Source organism: Rhinoderma darwinii, chromosome 1, assembly GCF_050947455.1.
Source record: "Rhinoderma darwinii isolate aRhiDar2 chromosome 1, aRhiDar2.hap1, whole genome shotgun sequence".
Lineage (NCBI taxonomy): Eukaryota > Metazoa > Chordata > Amphibia > Anura > Rhinodermatidae > Rhinoderma > Rhinoderma darwinii.
The window spans coordinates 626377470-626397871 of NC_134687.1; the positions used below are offsets into that span (position 1 = coordinate 626377470).

Here is a 20402-nt window from a genome sequence, read left to right on the forward strand (position 1 = left end):
GGAGCCATAGGCCTCTCTGCCACATAAGTAGACACCGGTACTATAAATGGCACATGCTAGGTGGGTGGTCGTGTTACACATTTTGCATTGGTGCCCCCTGAGTGGACACCTCTGTTACTCCTACTATAGATGTGAGCTTATTTGGGATTTAGAGATCTGTTTTTGAAAGAGAAAGCTGCTTACTGGTGTAGAATTACTGACTGCCTGGGTTCATCTGACCATGCACCTCCTGCAGGTTCCTTCACAGCACTCCAGTTCAGGGGCGAAGGGTATACAGCAGATTGTCTACGTGCCCACTGCTTTAACCCTTTTTGGGCATCAGATCATAGCCGTTATTTAAATCATCCACTGCTTCATTATAGTTTAAATCTATCCTGAAGCTAGCACTGTTACATTTTATTCCTATCATTTAGAACCAGAACAAGCCAGCAAGGTCTATGCCAGTCATAATGACTATAACAGGAGGAAGAGCTCTTGCACTATTTTTACTGTTACGGGCACACTTGACCAAATTGCAATTTTTTTATTTTTAGTCTTCTTCAGAACAAGAAGTATTTAGATAGTGACTGATAACATGCAATGAACATTGTTTTACATGCCAACACTCCACACATAAATAGCCTCTGAATATTTTATGCCTAGTGTGGCCAAATTTTGGCATTGGACGCACATTTTGGCATTGGACCCACATATTGCAAGACTCCTTTTTTGCGGCTTCTAGTTCCCAACTCCATGACAAACAAGTCTCCGAGATCCAATGAGACAGTCCTGGATTCCTGGTAATGTCCCAGAACACAACACATCTCCCCTCTTAGAATAGATCGGTAATAGATTGCTTCTGCCTTAGAGACTGGCACAGGAAGTGATGGCTACATTCAAGTGGCTGCTGATTGGCTGCTCAAAAAACAGTTTCTGTTAGAGAAATCGAGAGCAGCACAGGACAATGGAGGATATAAAAGTTTTGTATTATTGGGGCATTGGTAGGGGCACTGCCGTAGCCCTAGTGTGGGGACAGTCTGCCATGAGAGCTACATAAAGTATTAATATTGTCTTGAAGTTACAACCAGGGTCGGTTTTGGAGGTGTGGCCACTGTAATAAGAGGTGGGGCTAACATCAGAAAAATTTGGCATGATTGAGGCTCCTGAATTGTATCTAGAGTTTAATGCAGTTCTGGAATCACAGTTATCCGCAAGGGTGTACCTACGGGGTGTGCAGTGGTAGCAGTCATACCCAGACCTTGGTGCGGGTATTATTAATGGCACATGGTGGGTGGGGAGCCATGTTATACATGTTTGCACCAGGGACAAGGAGCTTCATATTATGTCTCTGTTTAGCCAACCACCCCGTTATATATGCTAATGAGACCCACTAAATGTACCAGATGTGAGTTCACTCAGTATTTACAGATCAGGTTTTTGCTGCGTCCTGGGGTGGAACATTTTTTTTGTTCATATAGACAGAAAATAACCACAAATAAGAAGTCGATGAATCACCTTGGGTAGAGATAAGAAGTGCTGAAAGAGCTGTGACCACAGGTTTATAACAAGTACTTTACTCTTCAGGTCTATCCTGCAACTAGACAAATCCGACATTACATTATAAATTCCTTCTACAAGATACTCATTACGTCGTGTGCAAATCTGCTTTTATGGTACAATGTATCGTGGATTGTCCGTATCATCTGATTGGCCGAGAGGATCACCTGACCTGATTTCTTTTACAAGAAAGTAATCATTTACCACTGGGCATTTTGCTCATCAGGGCCGCGCTGTGATGTAATAGACACCTTAAAGAGGATTTCTGGTCTTGATCGCCAAGATCATGTGATTTCCCATGGGTGTAAGGTTATGGCATGCAGACTTCCTATAAGGAGTAATGTGTACTGACAGTTTCTCTTTGTGGCTGGTCTCCCAAAAATCCAGTCCCTAATCAGTTTTTATCCCTTTTAAAGAGGCTCTGTCACCACATTATAAGTGTTTCTACCTCCTACCTAATGTGATCAGCGCTGTAATGTAGATAACAACAGTGGTTTTTATTTAGAAAAACTATAATTTTTGAGCAAGTTGTGAACAATTTTAGATTTATGCTAATTAGTTTCTTAATAGACAACTGGGCGTTTTTTACCTTTTGACCAAGTGGGCGTTGTAAAGAGAAGTGTATGACGCCGACCAATCAGCGTCATACACTTCTCTCGATTCATGTCCATTTGTACTCAGCACAGCGTGATCTCGCGAGATCATGCTGTGCTGTCACATACACCCACATTAACTTTACTGAAGTGCCTTGAGAGTGAATAGACATTGCCTCCAGCCAGGACGCAATGTCTATTCACACTCCCGACACTTCGGTAAAGTTTCTGTAAATGGCAGCACAGCGTGATCTCGCGAGCTCACACTGTGCTGTGTGAGTAAGTCCCACACAAACTTTACTGAAGTGTTGGGAGTGTGAAAAGACATCATGTTCTGGCTGGAGGCAATGGCTATTCACTCCTAAGACACTTCAGTAAAGTTAATGTGGGTATATGTGAGATCACGCTGTGCTGAGTACAAATGGACATGAATGGAGAGAAGTGTATGACGCTGATTGGTCACTGATTGGTCAGCGTCAGACACTTCTCTTTACAATGCCCACTTGGTCAAAAGGTAAAAAATACCCAGTTGTCTATTAAGAAACTAATTAGCATAAATCTAAAATTGCTAATAACTTGCTCAAAAATGATTGTTTTTCAAAATAAAAACCACTGCTGTTATCTACATTACAGCGCCGATCAGATTATGTAGGAGATAGAGACACTTATAATGTGGTGACAGAGCCTCTTTAATCTACCAGTAATTTCATTGTTCAAAAGAGCAGTTATATTCTGGCAGGTAACATTTATGCATAGGATCTGGAGAATGTGGGTCCTGTGTCCCCCAACTATTATAAAAGTGGAGCACGAGTAAAGAAGCGAATACGGTAATACAGTGGCCCCATAAAGCTGCACTCGAGGCCCAATGGTTGCATATATAATTACTGTGTATGTGGATCGTAATACATAATTGTGGGGTAAATAATATGTGTTCTATGTGTGCTGTACATTCAGCCCAAGGTGCAGCCGTGTATTTTCTGTACACAAAGGTCTGTGCTCAAAATTAGCAGCTGTCCCTTTAACATCCCTATGTATGGACTGCGCAGCGAGACTGTGCAAGTCTTTACCAGGGAGACCATAAGATTTGCCAAATTGTGTCAAATACTGGCGGAAATTATGCCAACGAAATGGAGTACATGTCGTGCGCCAAATTTATTGGATGTTTTTACCTCTTCCCTGACAGTTTTGAGTGCTGAGGGAAATATATAAATAGATTTATGCCAGTTTTCTGGCATAAAAAGTTGTCGATTTGTAAAGTACGCAGGATATGAGGTGTCGTAAGGAATAGAAAAGTGTCTATCATGATCATACTTAAAAAAAACAGAAGAGTGAATACCAACTTCAATCATCATAGAACCTAAAGGAAAACCTAATGTATAAAAACAGGTTGTCCCCTGAGTGTCCCTTTAACTTAAAGAGGCTCTGTCACCACATTATAAGTGCTCTATCTCCTACATAATGTGATCGGCGCTGTAATGTAGATAACCGCAGTGGTTTTTATTTTGAAAAACGATCATTTTTGAGCAAGTTATGAGCAATTTTAGATTTCGTTTCTTAATGTCCAACTGGGCGTGTTTTTACTTTTGACCAAGTGGGTGTTGTAAAGAAGTGTATGAGGCTGACCAATCAGTGACCAATCAGTGACCAATCAGTGACATGCACTTCTCATTGTTCCAGCCCAGCTTCTTTCACTGCACAATCTCACTGTGCTGTGGATCATGCTGGGCTGGAACAATGAGAAGTGTATGTCACTGATTGGTCACTGATTGGTCACTGATTGGTCAGCCTCATACACTTCTTTACAACACCCACTTGGTCAAAAGTAAAAACACGCCCAGTTGGGCATTAAGAAACGAAATCTAAAATTGCTCATAACTTGCTAAAAAATGATCGTTTTTCAAAATAAAAACCACTGCTGTTATCTACATTCCAGCGCCGATCAGATTATGTAGGAGATAGAGCACTTATGATCTGGTGACAGAGCCTCTTTAAAGGGAATGTATCGTCAGTAAATGCCAGATTTTTTTAGATCAGGGTTTTACTATAAACATATTTGCTTAAACATTTTTGACTATTCACCTATCCACATAAAAAAAATATTGAAATATTGCAGTTCTCACACACGGCCACTAGATCAGTCATAATAGGCTGACACTTCCTGTTTTCTGCAGCTCACATGTTAGCTGCTCTGTATAGACTGGGACAGAATGAGCCGAGTCCTCTCATTATCATTAGAGAGAGGAGGATTTAATGACAGCTTTATTGTATGGCTGGAGGTCTAATTAAGGCAGGGTAGTAATACTATACACTATATACTCAAAGACAAGGCTCTGTATGCAGCTCCTCTGTCACTCCTTGGTCTCTGGGGGAGAGGATGTACATTGATTGCAGCTGCCATAAAGCACACACACCCTGCTGCACTGTCTACACAGACAATACAGGAAGAAAGTGTGAGATGCACAAACACAATTTCTCTTCTACTGACTGACATCCAATGAAGGGAACAACACATACATCCATGAGACATTCCCTGTAGTAATAGAAAAGATGTGATGTTCTGACTGATCAGGGGACACGACGACTTTGAAGGCAAATATCTGTATTTTGTCCTTTGTGTTTGCAGGTGACTCATCAGAAGAGATTGACTTGTCTGTGGTATATCAAGCATCAGCTAATGGCGATGTCAACACATTGACGGCAGTCATCCGTGAAGACCCTTCAATTCTGGAATACTGTGACAACGAAGGTACGTGCGGCAGGAACCATCATGTGGATATGGGGGAGGTGGGCAACTAAAGTGCAGAGCAGCATGTGCCGTACAACCACTTCTATTTATCCATCCAAATATATTGGGATGTCACCTCCGATAAACAGTAACATTGCTGTAAACTAGAAACCGATAGTCCTGTAATTCCAGTAGTCTGGCGCTCGGCTTCCATGGATGTTGGCTAAATCTTCATTTCCGAGTAACATATAAAAGCCACTAGTAAATATTAGTCTTCTGTCAAGTTGATATAAGCAAGATATACTATTGCGCCATTACAGCTCCTATAGGGGGCATCACCCAGGGTTCTCCGACACCTGAATGGTCTATATGTTTAGTTACGCAGTGATACCTCCTGTAGTTCTGCTAATAAGTAGGTATATTTGCCATTTTATCACACACCTTTCCCAATAGATTCAGTATAAGGATGAAACAACAGAATACAATGTTTAGAAGCATGATTGGTCAGTATTTTGCTTCTTTAAGAAGCAGTGTGTGCTTCAGAGCTGCACTTCTTACTATAAGTGTGGAGAGGAATACGCAATCACAGCCATTTTGATGGTTATGGAAAACTGTCTCTGGTCACCTGGTCACCCACTTACTTAAGAGGCTCTGTCACCAGATTATCAAATCCCTATCTCCTATTGCATGTGATTGGCGCTGCAATGTAGATAACAGTAACGTTTTTGTTTGTTTTTTAAAAACGATCATTTTTGGCCAAGTTATGAGCAATTTTATATTTATGCAAATGAGCCTTTCTAATGGACAACTGGGCGTGTTTTCTCTTATTTCCAACTGGGCGTGTATTGTGTTTGTAACATCTGGGCGTGTTTACTTGTTTTACTAGCTGGGCGTTGTGAATAGAAGTGTATGATGCTGACGAATCAGCATCATTCACTTCTCATAGTTACCACCCAGCTTCTGGCAGTGCACAGACACACAGCGTGTCCTCACTCGTCCAACGCGATGAAGTTCCTGTGGGAGGAAGTGATGTCACAGCGTGATCTCGCGAGATCACGCTGTGTGTCTGTGCACTGCCAGAAGCTGGGTGGTAACGATGAGAAGTGTATGATGCTGATTCGTCAGCATCATACACTTCTATTCACAACGCCCAGCTAGTAAAACAAGTAAACACGCCCAGATGTTACAAACACAATACACGCCCAGTTGGAAATAAGAGAAAACACGCCCAGTTGTCCATTAGAAAGGCTCATTTGCATAAATATAAAATTGCTCATAACTTGGCCAAAAATGATCGGTTTTCAAAAAAACAAAACGTTACTGTTATCTACATTGCAGCGCCGATCACATGCAATAGGAGACAGGGATTTGATAATCTGGTGACAGAGCCTCTTTAGTTGCAAGTATAGACAGACTCTTCTCTGTTCCCTCTTCCCTTCTCTTCTCTCCATGTCTGTCAAAAAGATGTACACTGAACAAACACTTTATGAGAGCAGACCCTGTCTAGATCCCATCTAGTAGCGTGTTGACCTCCTTTGGCCTTCAGAAGCGGCACAATTTATCGTGGCATAGATTCCACTAGGGGTTAAAATCTTTCTGTAGGTATATTGGTTTATACGGACAGTATAGCTTCTCACAGTTGTCCTTAAAGTGTCCTTCTGCCATAGGGTAAACCGCTGTTATAAAGGGATGAACTTGACGTTCCCTTAAAACCAATGGCAACCTGCCAATGGCGTCGCGGGTGGCGGTGAGATGACAGAGGAGGCTCCCCACACTTTCAGAGTTATCTCTGATTTCGACTGATCCACGAAGGATGTAACAATGTAACGTAATTTACAATGTAACGTAATTTAAGCCGCACGGTGAACGCTGTAAAAAAAATAATAATTAAAACTCCAGAATTGCTGATTTTTGGCCACCTCATCTCCCACAAAAAATGGAATAAAAAGTGATCAAAAAGTCTTCTGTTCCCCAAAATTGAATCATTAAAAACTACAGCTCACACCGCAAAAAATAAGCCCTCATACCGCTCAATGGACAGAAAATGTCCCTAAAAGTAGTAAAACATAAAAAAAACTAAATTTTGTGTCGACGTAATCGTATTTACCTGAAGAATAAAGTTAACATGTTGTTTTTATTTCACGATGAATGTCACAAATTATTTTTTTCCAGTGTCCCAGTATATTATATGGTACAATGAGTGGTGCTGTGAAAAACTACAACTCGTCCCGCAAAGAACAAGACCTCATACGTTTATATTGATGGAAAAATAAAAAAGTCATGGCTTTTGGAAGGTGGAGAGGAAAAAAATTAAAATCCGAAAAATGGGTGCAGCGGGAGGGGGTTAATATAAAAACTGGAAACCTCTTCAATCATTCCGCAACTTTCTACTATATTTTGTTTATCTACTCTTCATCAATTTAAGCATCTCTGCTTGCTGTCAGTGAATGCAAGCATTCAGCATAATAAAAATGATAAGCACTATGTATGCTCCCTGGAATCAAATTTTAGATAAACCTTTTAAATGTGGATTGTATTTTAGCTATACCTTAAATACACTGTGCTGTCGTTTCTCCAGGTTGCACACCTTTGATGCATGCTGTGTCCGGACGCCAAGTTGATACAGTGAAACTGCTGCTAAAAATGGGAGCTAATATAAATACACAAGATGCCTGTGGAAGAACGAGCCTGTCCTTAGCAACATATCTGGTAGGAAAACCTAGAATTTACACAGTTAAAAACGTGTTTCCAATGTAAACCAACGGTTTATATACATTTCAAAGCACCATACTATAGCCCAACAGTGTGTCCCTGACAATCCCTGGATGATGTCATCAGAAATGATGTCACCATGGGACCCTAAAGGGAGCGCTCCTGGGTGCAGTCACCACAGCTGTCTAGCAGCTGCGGGTTTCTGGTGCTCATTTTACAGGGCAATCACTCTTGATGTCACTGCCCTCAAACAAGAGATGTTACTGACAGTGCCCATTATGACATCATCATACACCCCAATGTGACTTCTTCACATACACTGGTGTCCTTTAAGGAACCCACTCCTTAAAGAGGCTCTGTCACCAGATTTTGCAACCCCTATCTGCTATTGCAGCAGATAGGCGCTGCAATGTAGATTACAGTAACGTTTTTATTTTTAAAAAACGAGCATTTTTGGCCAAGTTATGACCATTTTTGTAGTTATGCAAATGAGGCTTGCAAAAGTCCAAGTGGGCGTGTATTATGTGCGTACATCGGGGCGTTTTTACTACTTTTACAAGCTGGGCGTTGTGTATAGAAGTATCATCCACTTCTCTTCACAACGCCCAGCTTCTGGCAGTGCAGACACAGCGTGTTCTCGAGAGATCACGCTGTGTCGTCACTCACAGGTCCTGCATCGTGTCAGACGAGCGAGGACACATCGACACCAGAGGCTACAGATGATTCTGCAGCAGCATCGGCGTTTGCAGGTAAGTCGATGTAGCTACTTACCTGCAAACGCTGATGCTGCTGCAGAATCAACTGTAGCCTCTGGTGCCGATGTGGCCGACACGATGCAGGACCTGTGAGTGACGTCACAGATCTGCACTGCCAGAAGCTGGGCGTTCTGAAGAGAAGTGGCTGATACATCTCGTCAGAAAGCCCAGCTAGTAAAAGTAGTAAACACGCCCCGATGTACGCACATAATACACGCCCAGTTGTACTTTTACTTTTCAACACGCCCAGTTGTACTTTTGCAAGCCTCATTTGCATAAATACGAAAATGGTCATAACTTGGCCAAAAATGCTCGTTTTTTAAAAATAAAAACGTTACTGTAATCTACATTGCAGCGCCGATCTGCTGCAATAGCAGATAGGGGTTGCAAAATCTGGTGACAGAGCCTCTTTAATAACTCCCCTATACCGTCATCAATTGTGATGTCTCAAAAACAGTGACATTGGCCCAGAGATATCACACCCACACCCATCATTACTCACTAAAGAGACTTAAAGGAACAGTGTCATCACAAATAATTTGTTTATATGTTAAAGATGTTAGTGCTGTAATATAAACGTTTATTTTCATTTGTGTGTTTGTGTTTTACTGTTTCTTATTTTCACACTTTTTCTTCCCTATGGGGGCTGCCATTTTTTGTTCCATTTCTGTGTGTGTCGATTAACGACACACACAGACATGGAATACGGCAGCCACAGTCCCATAGGGACTGCGAACGGCTCCCGTCCCATTGACTGCCGTGTACGGCGTCTGTGTGGGAACTGCGCATGCGCCGCTCCCACACAGTCCTATTCGAAATTGGCGCCGTCCGGCGCCATTTTCCTGTGGACCGGAAGTCGCGGCTGGACAGTAATATCACTACTTCCGGTCGCGGCTTCCGGACAAGTGCACATGGAACAGCGGCAGCAAAGGGAGCGGACGGGCCGCGGCGGCAGGAGCAGGTAAGCGATTTCAATGTATGTTAGTGTTTGTGTGTGTTTACTACTGCATGTAAACCTACTACACTGTGGGTTACCTCAAAAAATGGCGACACACAGTGTAGGAGGTTAAACCTTTCAAACCCCTCGTTTATCCCGGCACTAGCCAGGATAAAGGAGGGGGGATTGCTGAGAGCTCACTAGAGCGATAGCTTTTAACCCAATGTTGCAATGCTGCAATTTTGGGAACTAGCTCCAAACAGCTCCATCTAGTGACCAAAAATGGGTAGTATTATAAATTTGAAAAAATTTATAATATTTCCTGACTCGCGAAAAAAATAAAAAAAATTTGAACAATGTTTAATCACCCACACACTAAATGTTTAAATTTAAAAAAAAAACATGTTTTTGGGGCGACACCATGCCTTTAAAGTGGACACACCACACCTCCATAAGGACCACCCCTGTGCCTTGTGTAGCACTCAATTTAAGCGCTGGCACCATGGTCCGTCAAGCCCCAACCTGTAACTTCATCACCCACTCTCGAGTCTTAAAAGTAACATATCAGGCAATGTAACTGACACTGCCCATTAAGAGGTCACCACCTACGTGACATTACCACTCCAGTGATGCTGGTCCCCCATGCCATTAGTACCCAGTATGGAACCCTAAAGGGGAGGTATCAAGATTTTGGCATGTCCCACCCTTGCTCCTAGATACAGCCATCGTGGCTGTCTGGCAGCTGTGGGTTTGGGCGGTCAGAGCAAAATTACAGACAATCGTTCTATATTACTGCAGGGGCCCAGAGCAGGTGCTCCTACAGCACCAATAATGATCCACACCAGGCACTGTGTAACTGGGGCTGTGTTGCTGTTCTTCAACCGGTTGGAAGTGGCACTGTATCAAGGAAAAAACCTAAGAGGCTCCTACCTTCTAGGTATCAAGGAGGGTTCCAGACATTGGTCCTCCACTGTTCAGATATCGATTGCCTATGATGGCCTATTGATCGTCTGTGGTGGTAAAATCCCTTTAATTTCTATATACAGGACAGGGTTTCGTTTTTTCTTAACGTGAATACATAGAACTCATACAATACCGTCAGCCATGATAAAACAGCAGACAGCAGACGATCAGTGGTTTCTTAAAAGTAGTTTCCATTTCCTGTGCAGAGATAGACATCACAGAAAATATGCAGGATCGGAGTAGTGGAACCAAGTCAAAAATCTGGGAGTTTTGTGAAGAATGCTCCTGGGCAAAACAGACACATGACATACATATATTTATGGTATAGGGTCAGGGAAATATAGGTCACAGGTCAGTAGTTTTGGGCTGGTATTGCCTCATAGAGGCTAATATAAAGAAAAATATATATACACATATATATATATATATATATATATATATATATATATATATATATATATATATATATATATATATATATATATATATATATAAAGAAAGAAGATTTGCAGCACTCCAATGTGAAAAAAGTGGTGGTTTATTCAATCCAAGAACAACAGCAACGTTTCAATCCTACAATAGGATCTTTATCAAGCCTAGTGACACATCTACTGCAGGAAACTAATATAGGGTTGAGACTACTTAACATAATTAGTCTCATTATAATACAATCAAGTATGCAGTGTTGAAAAACTCATATAATACATGTTATAAGGTATCATTATAAAACACAAACATGATACAGAAAGTGCGAATGTGTATATATAACAGTGTAAGTGGCAATATATAGTGACACAAACGTTAAAAACAACTGATTACAACATAATCATTTATGCCTCAGTGGTGTTAGAATCAATCGTCATAACCACACTCACCAACCAGAGCTTCAGATACATCAGGTGAATCATTAGTATGTAAATTCATAGGCATACATTGTAGCAAACCGCTGCACACCTAAAGTCATTAGACTTCAATACATACGTATAAAGCCAAGAGACGAGAGTGTATCGTCGATCAGTAGCGAGACGCATCGGACGCATCAAAATGATGTAATGCGTGTCAATGCGTTCCACTGAACTGGTCACGTGTGAAGCGGCTTCATAGGTTGCCAAGCAACTGATGCAACTATGTAGCGGATAACTCGTAACACGGCTGTGTCAGACAAAAAGTCTGTATTGTAATCAAAACAAGTAAATTAATCAGTGCTCCTCATGGTAAGGAATGGAGATATTAAAATAGTTTTGCAATATTATGTTATTATTATATCAGCTTCTTATGAATGATCCACACGTTGGCACAGAGAGCTCTGTCCGCAATTAAGAATTCAGAGCGTCCTTCTACCTAGGGTTTTAGGAACCACAAAGCATCGTCTTCACGTGCATAGGATGTCCCATCCCCTCATCCGTGTAACGGACCAAGATTGTCGTATCAGCGACACCATTTCTCATAAAGCATATGTATATATATTTTTTCTCACTCTTTTTATAAAAAGAAATCTTTTACATATAAATATCTCTACATCACTTAACACCACAGTAGGAGACTAGAAAAAATTCAATAAATAATAAATATCTTTATTGATATCATAAGACAAGATGAATATAGCACAGCCGTGTCAGGTATCCCTAATATCGTAATTTTACTATTAAAAATAAAAAAAGAGAGATTCCGAAATTCTGTTGGGAGTGGTATTTCGATCTAGAAAAATACAAAAATATAAAAATTAGTATTAATCACATATTGACAAGAAATTCATCATAAGAAATGCAAATACTAGTGTGTCATCATTCTTTATACTAGGGAGGACATCAAAGAACTCAAGGAGAGAGATATGTGAGCGTCATACAGCTAACCTATCTACAGCAAATTCAACATTAAGTCCAAATGGTTTCAATGTATTTAATTGGAATATCCACCTCAATGCTTTTTTATGTAATATCGCATGACGATCGCCGCCTAATTGTAGTATAGGAACATGGTCCAGGATCATAAATCTTAGATCCCTCTCATTGTGACCATATTCCGAAAAATGCTTAGACACTGGTAAGTCAAGTTTCTTTTTGCGTATCGAAAAGCGATGATTATTTAACCGGGTTTTGAAAGCACAAGTAGTCTCCCCTACATATAGGAGGCCACAGGGACACCATAACACATATATGACCCAATCCGAATCACAAGTGAAATTGTGTCTAATTTTAAATTGTTGTCCAGTAACTGGATGTTTAAAGGAATCACCCTTGCACATCAAAGTGCAATTGACGCATCTGTAACACGGAATATTACCCGGTTTCAGGGGTTTAAAGATTGATTGTGATACTTTCTTTTGTTCTGACACTCTGGTTTTCACCAGTCTATCACGAAGATTTTGTGAACGTCTATAAGACATAAGAGGATTATTATTCAATTCATCAATGTGTCCAAAGCTCTTGCTAATAATTGGCCAATGTCTGTTCATAATCTTAGAGATATCCCCACTTATATCATTGTAAGTTGAAATGAATGGAATACGTTTCCGTTTTCCACCCACTAGAGCTTTTTTAGGTTGTAGCAAGCTATCCCTCGCTGTATTGTCAATCTTATTTCTATGTGTACACAGTAGTGCTTTAGGGTAGCCTCTTTGAAGAAAATTGCCCATCATAATATCTAAAGATGTATCAAGATCTTCCTGTCTGTCAGTGTCTAATATGCAATTGCAATTATTATCTAAGGGATTGTCATTCTGCCCCAATCAACAGGTTGATTGGTTTCAACTTGAGTTGGATTTATATAGTTTTGTCAGAGCTATTAAATTGAGGGTTTGGTTTGATTCACAACCTACCAATGTAATAGTTCAGGATACCCTTCCAAAATTATCGCTTAAAAATTTAGGATTATATAATAAAAGTTTGTTTCAACCTCCTGTAATATCACATGCGATAGAAACCTTTAGAGAACTGGTACAGAAAGATATTGCTACACTTCGGACCCAAACATGTGAATTGGGTTTTAAACAGCCAAACATGACTACTCTTGATATGGTGGCATTGGATGAGCTGATCCATGACCACGATCTCACAATAAAACCTGCTGACAACGGTGGAGCAATCGTGGTTATGGATGCAGTCATGTATATGAGGGAATGTTATAGACAACTATCCGATACGAATGTATATAGATTATTGAAAAATGATCCTAAACATGACATCACAAATAAGATTGCCTTACTTATTAAGACAGCGTTAGATGAAGACATAATCGATCAGAAATTACATAAATTTCTCATGGTTGAATTTCCTGTGACTCCTTGCCTGTATTTATTACCAAAAATCCACAAGGACTTAATGAACCCCCCAGGCCGCCCCATTGTATCTGGCCGGGGTTCATTAATGAGTAATATCTCCATCTTTGTGGATAAAGTGCTGAGAAATTTTGCCATTAACTCTAAATCTTATATCAGGGACACCACTGATTTTTTACAAAAATTAAGATCAGTGGATTTACCAGAGGGATCCATTTTGGTCTCTTTTGATGTCATTTCTCTTTACACTTCTATTAGTCATGTTAAAGGGCTTGATGCTGTAAGACGGAAATTAATGACTTCTAACTATGATAATAATTCATGCGAGTTCATTATGTCATTGGTAGAACTTATTTTGACTTCTAACTATTTTCTTTTTAAGGATAGTTATTATATCCAATTGAAAGGGACGGCCATGGGATCCAATATGGCTCCCACGTATGCCAATATTTTTATGGACAATATTGAGGAGATGTCGATCTATGTATCCCACCACTTCTCACATGTTTTGAGGTGGTGGCGTTACATAGACGACATCTTCCTCATTTGGACTGATTCTGTCACTACACTAACTGATTTTCATCAATTTCTCAATTCCTTGGATGAGGATATTCAGTTTACTATGACACACTCTGTGGACAATATCCAATTTTTGGATGTTACAGTATTGATTGATAACAACACATTAAGAACTAAAATGTATACCAAAGAGACTGACCGGAATACTTTACTACGATTTGACAGTTGTCATCTGAGGAATATGGTCAGGTCCTTGCCCTATAGCCAGATGATTAGGGCCAAACGTAACACTGACAGACAGGAAGATCTTGATACATCTTTAGATATTATGATGGGCAATTTTCTTCAAAGAGGCTACCCTAAAGCACTACTGTGTACACATAGAAATAAGATTGACAATACAGCGAGGGATAGCTTGCTACAACCTAAAAAAGCTCTAGTGGGTGGAAAACGGAAACGTATTCCATTCATTTCAACTTACAATGATATAAGTGGGGATATCTCTAAGATTATGAACAGACATTGGCCAATTATTAGCAAGAGCTTTGGACACATTGATGAATTGAATAATAATCCTCTTATGTCTTATAGACGTTCACAAAATCTTCGTGATAGACTGGTGAAAACCAGAGTGTCAGAACAAAAGAAAGTATCACAATCAATCTTTAAACCCCTGAAACCGGGTAATATTCCGTGTTACAGATGCGTCAATTGCACTTTGATGTGCAAGGGTGATTCCTTTAAACATCCAGTTACTGGACAACAATTTAAAATTAGACACAATTTCACTTGTGATTCGGATTGGGTCATATATGTGTTATGGTGTCCCTGTGGCCTCCTATATGTAGGGGAGACTACTTGTGCTTTCAAAACCCGGTTAAATAATCATCGCTTTTCGATACGCAAAAAGAAACTTGACTTACCAGTGTCTAAGCATTTTTCGGAATATGGTCACAATGAGAGGGATCTAAGATTTATGATCCTGGACCATGTTCCTATACTACAATTAGGCGGCGATCGTCATGCGATATTACATAAAAAAGCATTGAGGTGGATATTCCAATTAAATACATTGAAACCATTTGGACTTAATGTTGAATTTGCTGTAGATAGGTTAGCTGTATGACGCTCACATATCTCTCTCCTTGAGTTCTTTGATGTCCTCCCTAGTATAAAGAATGATGACACACTAGTATTTGCATTTCTTATGATGAATTTCTTGTCAATATGTGATTAATACTAATTTTTATATTTTTGTATTTTTCTAGATCGAAATACCACTCCCAACAGAATTTCGGAATCTCTCTTTTTTTATTTTTAATAGTAAAATTACGATATTAGGGATACCTGACACGGCTGTGCTATATTCATCTTGTCTTATGATATCAATAAAGATATTTATTATTTATTGAATTTTTTCTAGTCTCCTACTGTGGTGTTAAGTGATGTAGAGATATTTATATGTAAAAGATTTCTTTTTATAAAAAGAGTGAGAAAAAATATATATACATATGCTTTATGAGAAATGGTGTCGCTGATACGACAATCTTGGTCCGTTACACGGATGAGGGGATGGGACATCCTATGCACGTGAAGACGATGCTTTGTGGTTCCTAAAACCCTAGGTAGAAGGACGCTCTGAATTCTTAATTGCGGACAGAGCTCTCTGGGCCAACGTGTGGATCATTCATAAGAAGCTGATATAATAATAACATAATATTGCAAAACTATTTTAATATCTCCATTCCTTACTATGAGGAGCACTGATTAATTTACTTGTTTTGATTACAATACAGACTTTTTGTCTGACACAGCCGTGTTACGAGTTATCCGCTACATAGTTGCATCAGTTGCTTGGCAACCTATGAAGCCGCTTCACACGTGACCAGTTTAGTGGAACGCATTGACACGCATTACATCATTTTGATGCGTCCGATGCGTCTCGCTACTGATCGACGATACACTCTCGTCTCTTGGCTTTATACGTATGTATTGAAGTCTAATGACTTTAGGTGTGCAGCGGTTTGCTACAATGTATGCCTATGAATTTACATACTAATGATTCACCTGATGTATCTGAAGCTCTGGTTGGTGAGTGTGGTTATGACGATTGATTCTAACACCACTGAGGCATAAATGATTATGTTGTAATCAGTTGTTTTTAACGTTTGTGTCACTGTATATTGCCACTTACACTGTTATATATACACATTCGCACTTTCTGTATCATGTTTGTGTTTTATAATGATACCTTATAACATGTATTATATGAGTTTTTCAACACTGCATACTTGATTGTATTATAATGAGACTAATTATGTTAAGTAGTCTCAACCCTATATTAGTTTCCTGTAGTAGATGTGTCACTAGGCTTGATAAAGATCCTATTGTAGGATTGAAACGTTGCTGTTGTTCTTGGATTGAATAAACCACCACTTTTTTCACATTGGAGTGCTGCAAATCTTCTTTCTTTATATACCAATACACGTCCGAGGATCGGGACGTTTTGCTGGGCACCTGATCGATTGATTCCGTGTGAGTGCTGCTGCTTTCTTGTTTGCTATATATATATATATATATATATATATATATATATATATATATCACCTTCTCCCCAAGGACAAATGCAACCCCTTTAGGAGCTCCCATTACTTTATACACTGGTTCTAAGCGTCAAACGCTAGAGAGTAATTGGAGAATAATTAATAGGGAATTGTCACTTGCCGTTTTCCAGTTGTAGTCGCTCTGCTCCTTTGAAGTCACTGCCTACACTATTAACGCATGGATAAAGCCTTTACACTATGGGGGTATGTTCACACGCAGTGTTTTCAGGCATATTTAGGGGCGTTTATGCCTCGAAAAACGCAGGAAAAAAACGGAAGCTGAACGCCTACAAACATCTGTCCATTGAAATCAATGAGAAAAACAGCATTTAGCCTCTGTTTTAAAAAACGGAGCGTAAAAAGACGCTCCGTAAAAAGAAGCAGCATGTCACTTCTTGAGCCGTTTTTTGGAGCTGATTTTACATTGAACACTAAGAAAAACGCCTCAAAAGAAGCCTGAAAAGAAGCTCCAAATTAAAAGAAGCTTCATTTTCAGCATCAAAAACGGCTGAAAATCAGAGGCTGTTTTCTCTGAAAACAGCTCCGTATTTTCAGACGTTTTTTGTGAAGTGTGTGAACATACCCTGACTTTACACAGTGGTTGAATCCTCAATGTGGATGAAACCCGTCTTAGGCCCCATGCACACGACCGTTCCCTGTATTCACGGTCCGTGATTACGGGCACGGCAGGCCGCGAGCGTGCTCCCATTATAAAGTATTGGAGCACGGTGCGTAAAATTAAAAAATAGGACATGTCATATTTTATACGTAAGGTTTCTACGGCACGGACACCTTCCCGAATACCCCTTGAGGACCAAGCTCATTTTGGCCTTCAGGACCAGACCCATTTTTTCAAATCTGACATGTGTCACTTTATGTGGTAATGACTTGGGAATGCTTTTACCTATCAAAGCGATTCTAAGATTGTTTTCTCGTGACTTATTGTACTTTATGATAGTGGAAAAATTTGGTCGATAAATTCAATATTTATTAGTGAAAAACACCAAAATTTTGTGAAAAATTGCCAAAATTAGAATTTTTCTAGATTTAAATGTATCTGCTTGTAAGACAGGCAGTTATACCACACAAAATTGTTGCTAATTAACATCCCCCATATGACTACTTTAGATTGGCATCGTTTTTTGAACAACATTTTATTTTTCTAGGATATTACAAGGCTTAGAACTTTAGCAGCAATTTCTCACATTTTCAAGAGAATTTCAAAAGGCTATTTTTACATGGGCCAGTTCAGATGTGAGGCGGCTTTTAGGGCCTTATATATTAGTAACCACCAATAAGTCACCCCATTTTAAAAACTTCACTCCTCAAAGTATTCAAAACAGCATTCAGAAAGTTTCTTAACCCTTTAAACTTTTCACAGGAATGAAAGCAAAGTAGAGGTGACATTTTCAAATTTCATTTTTTTTGCAGAAATTCATTTTTAATCAATTTTTTTTGTAACACAGAAGGTTTTACCAGAGAAATGCAACTCAATATGTATTGCCCAGATTCTGCAGTTTTTAGAAATATCCTATATGTGGCCCTAGTGTGCTAATGGACTGAAGCACCGGCCTCAGAAGCAAAGGAGTACCGAGTGGATTTTGGGGCCGCCTTTTTATTAGAAAATATTTTAGGCACCATGTCAGGTTTGAAGGGCTCTTGCGGTGCCAAAACAGTGGAAATCCACCAAAAGTGACCCCATTTGGGAAAGTACACCCCTTGAAGAAATTATCTAGGGGTATAGTGAGCATTTTGACCCTGCAGGTTTTTTGCAGAAATTATTGAAAGTGGGCCGTGAAAATGAAAATCTACATTCTTTCAAAGAAAATGTAGGTTTAGCTAATTTTTCTAATTTCCACAAGGACTAAAGGAGAAAAAGCACCACAACATTTGTAAAGCAATTTCTCCCGAGTAAAACAGTACCCCACATGTGGTAATAAATGGCTGTTTGGACACATGGCGGAGCTTAGAAGGGAAAGAGCGCCATTTGGCTTTTGGAGCTCAAATTTATCAGGAATGGTTTGCGGAGGCCATGTCACATTTGCAAAGCCTCTAAGGGACCAAAACAGTGAAAACGCCAAAAAAGTGACTCCATTGAGAAAACGACACCCCTTGAGGAATCCATCTAGGGGTGTAGTGAGCATATTGACCCCACATGTGTTTCATAGATTTTATTAGAATTGGGCAGTGAAAATAAAAAAAATCCTTTTTCTTCAATAAGATGTAGATTTAGCTCAAAATTTTTCATTTTCTCAACAAATAAAGGAAAAAAAGAACCCCAACATTTGTAAAGCAACTTCTCTGGAGTACGGCCATACCACATATGTGGTCATAAACTGCTGTTTCGACACACAGCAGGGCTCAGAAGGGAAAGAGCGCCATTTGCTTTTGGAGTACAGATTTTGCTGCATTTGGTTTCTGGTCGCTATGTCGCATTTGCAAAGTCCCTGTTGGACCAAAACAGTGGATCCCCCCCAGAAGTGACCCCATTTTAGAAACAACAACCTCAAGGTATTCACCTAGGGGTGTAGTGAGCATGTTAACCCCACAGGTGTTTTGCAGAAATTCGTGTGCACACGATGTGGGAGAATGAAAATGGGAATTTTTCCTTAGATACGCCAATATGTGGTGCCCAGCTTGTGCCATCATAACAAGACAGCTCTCAATTGTTATGCGGTGTTTCCCTGTTTTAGAATCACCCTACATGTGGCCCTAATCTTTTGCCTGGACATTCGACAGGGCTCAGGAGTGAAAGAGCACCATGTAAAATTGAGGCCTAATTTGGCGACATATAAAGTATTGGTTGACAATTGCAGAGGCTCGGATGTGAAATAATAAAATGAAACCCCTGACAAGTGACCCCATTTTGGAAATTCACCCCTCAAGGCATTTATTAAGGGGTGTAGTGAGCATTTTCACCCCACGTGTCTTTTCCATAAATGATTGCGCTGCGGAAGGTGCAAATTAAAATTTTTCCCTAGATATGCCAATTCAGTGGCAAATATGTTGTGCCCAGCTTATGCCACTGGGGACACACACCCAAAAATTGTTAAAAGGGTTCTCCCGGGTATGGCGATGCCATATATGTGGAAGTAAACAGCTGTTTGGGCACACTGTAGGGTTCAGAAGGGGGGGGGGAGCGCCTTTTGGAGCGTGGAATTTGCTTGGTAATAGTTTTGTTTGGAGTCTTACTGGTGTTTCCGTTTATAATGTGGGTGTACATGTAAGCCGGGCGGAGTATATAAGGAGCATAGTCAGGTGGTATAATAATAAGGTAAAAAAAATAATAAAGTAATCCATAGATGTGTGTTACGCTGTGACACAATCCGTTCTGCACAGGCCGGTGTCGCACTGATAAATGTCCTTCCTTATCCCCCTTTTGGTCCACACTCCGCACCTTTGCAGTTTGGAGAATTTTGCTGGGAAGTGTTGTCCTGGTATAATACGGGCGCCCTCGCTTCCAGCAGATATGTTTGGGCCCTTCCCTTCCTGTTCCCTAATTTTAGTGCCTTGATACATCACCTTTTGAAACAGAAGAAACGTTCCCCTCGGCTGCACAACTGGATATTTTTCTTTCCTGACTTATTGGAGCCTTAACTTATTTTATTTTTTCATAGACGTAGCGGTATGAGGGCTGTTTTTTTTAGCGGAACGAGCTGTAGGTTTTATTGGTACCATATTGGGGTACATGTGTCTTTTTGATCACTTGTTATCCTTTTTTTGGTTTTTTTTATACAGCGTTCACCATGCTTTATAAACTACATGTTACCTTTATTCTGCGG

The 20402-nt window shown here is 40.0% G+C and overlaps 1 protein-coding gene across 1 annotated transcript in view; it reads left to right on the forward strand.

Annotated features, from left to right (window-relative positions):
- The window catches only part of ANKRD55 (ankyrin repeat domain 55), a 136582-nt gene that overhangs the window by 71724 nt on the left and 44456 nt on the right, over window positions 1–20402 (forward strand). Inside the window, exons 2-3 of the mRNA XM_075842464.1 lie at window positions 4753–4875; window positions 7433–7563. Of these exons, the coding sequence (XP_075698579.1) occupies window positions 4753–4875; window positions 7433–7563 (254 nt within the window). The remainder of the gene's footprint in view (window positions 1–4752; window positions 4876–7432; window positions 7564–20402) is intronic.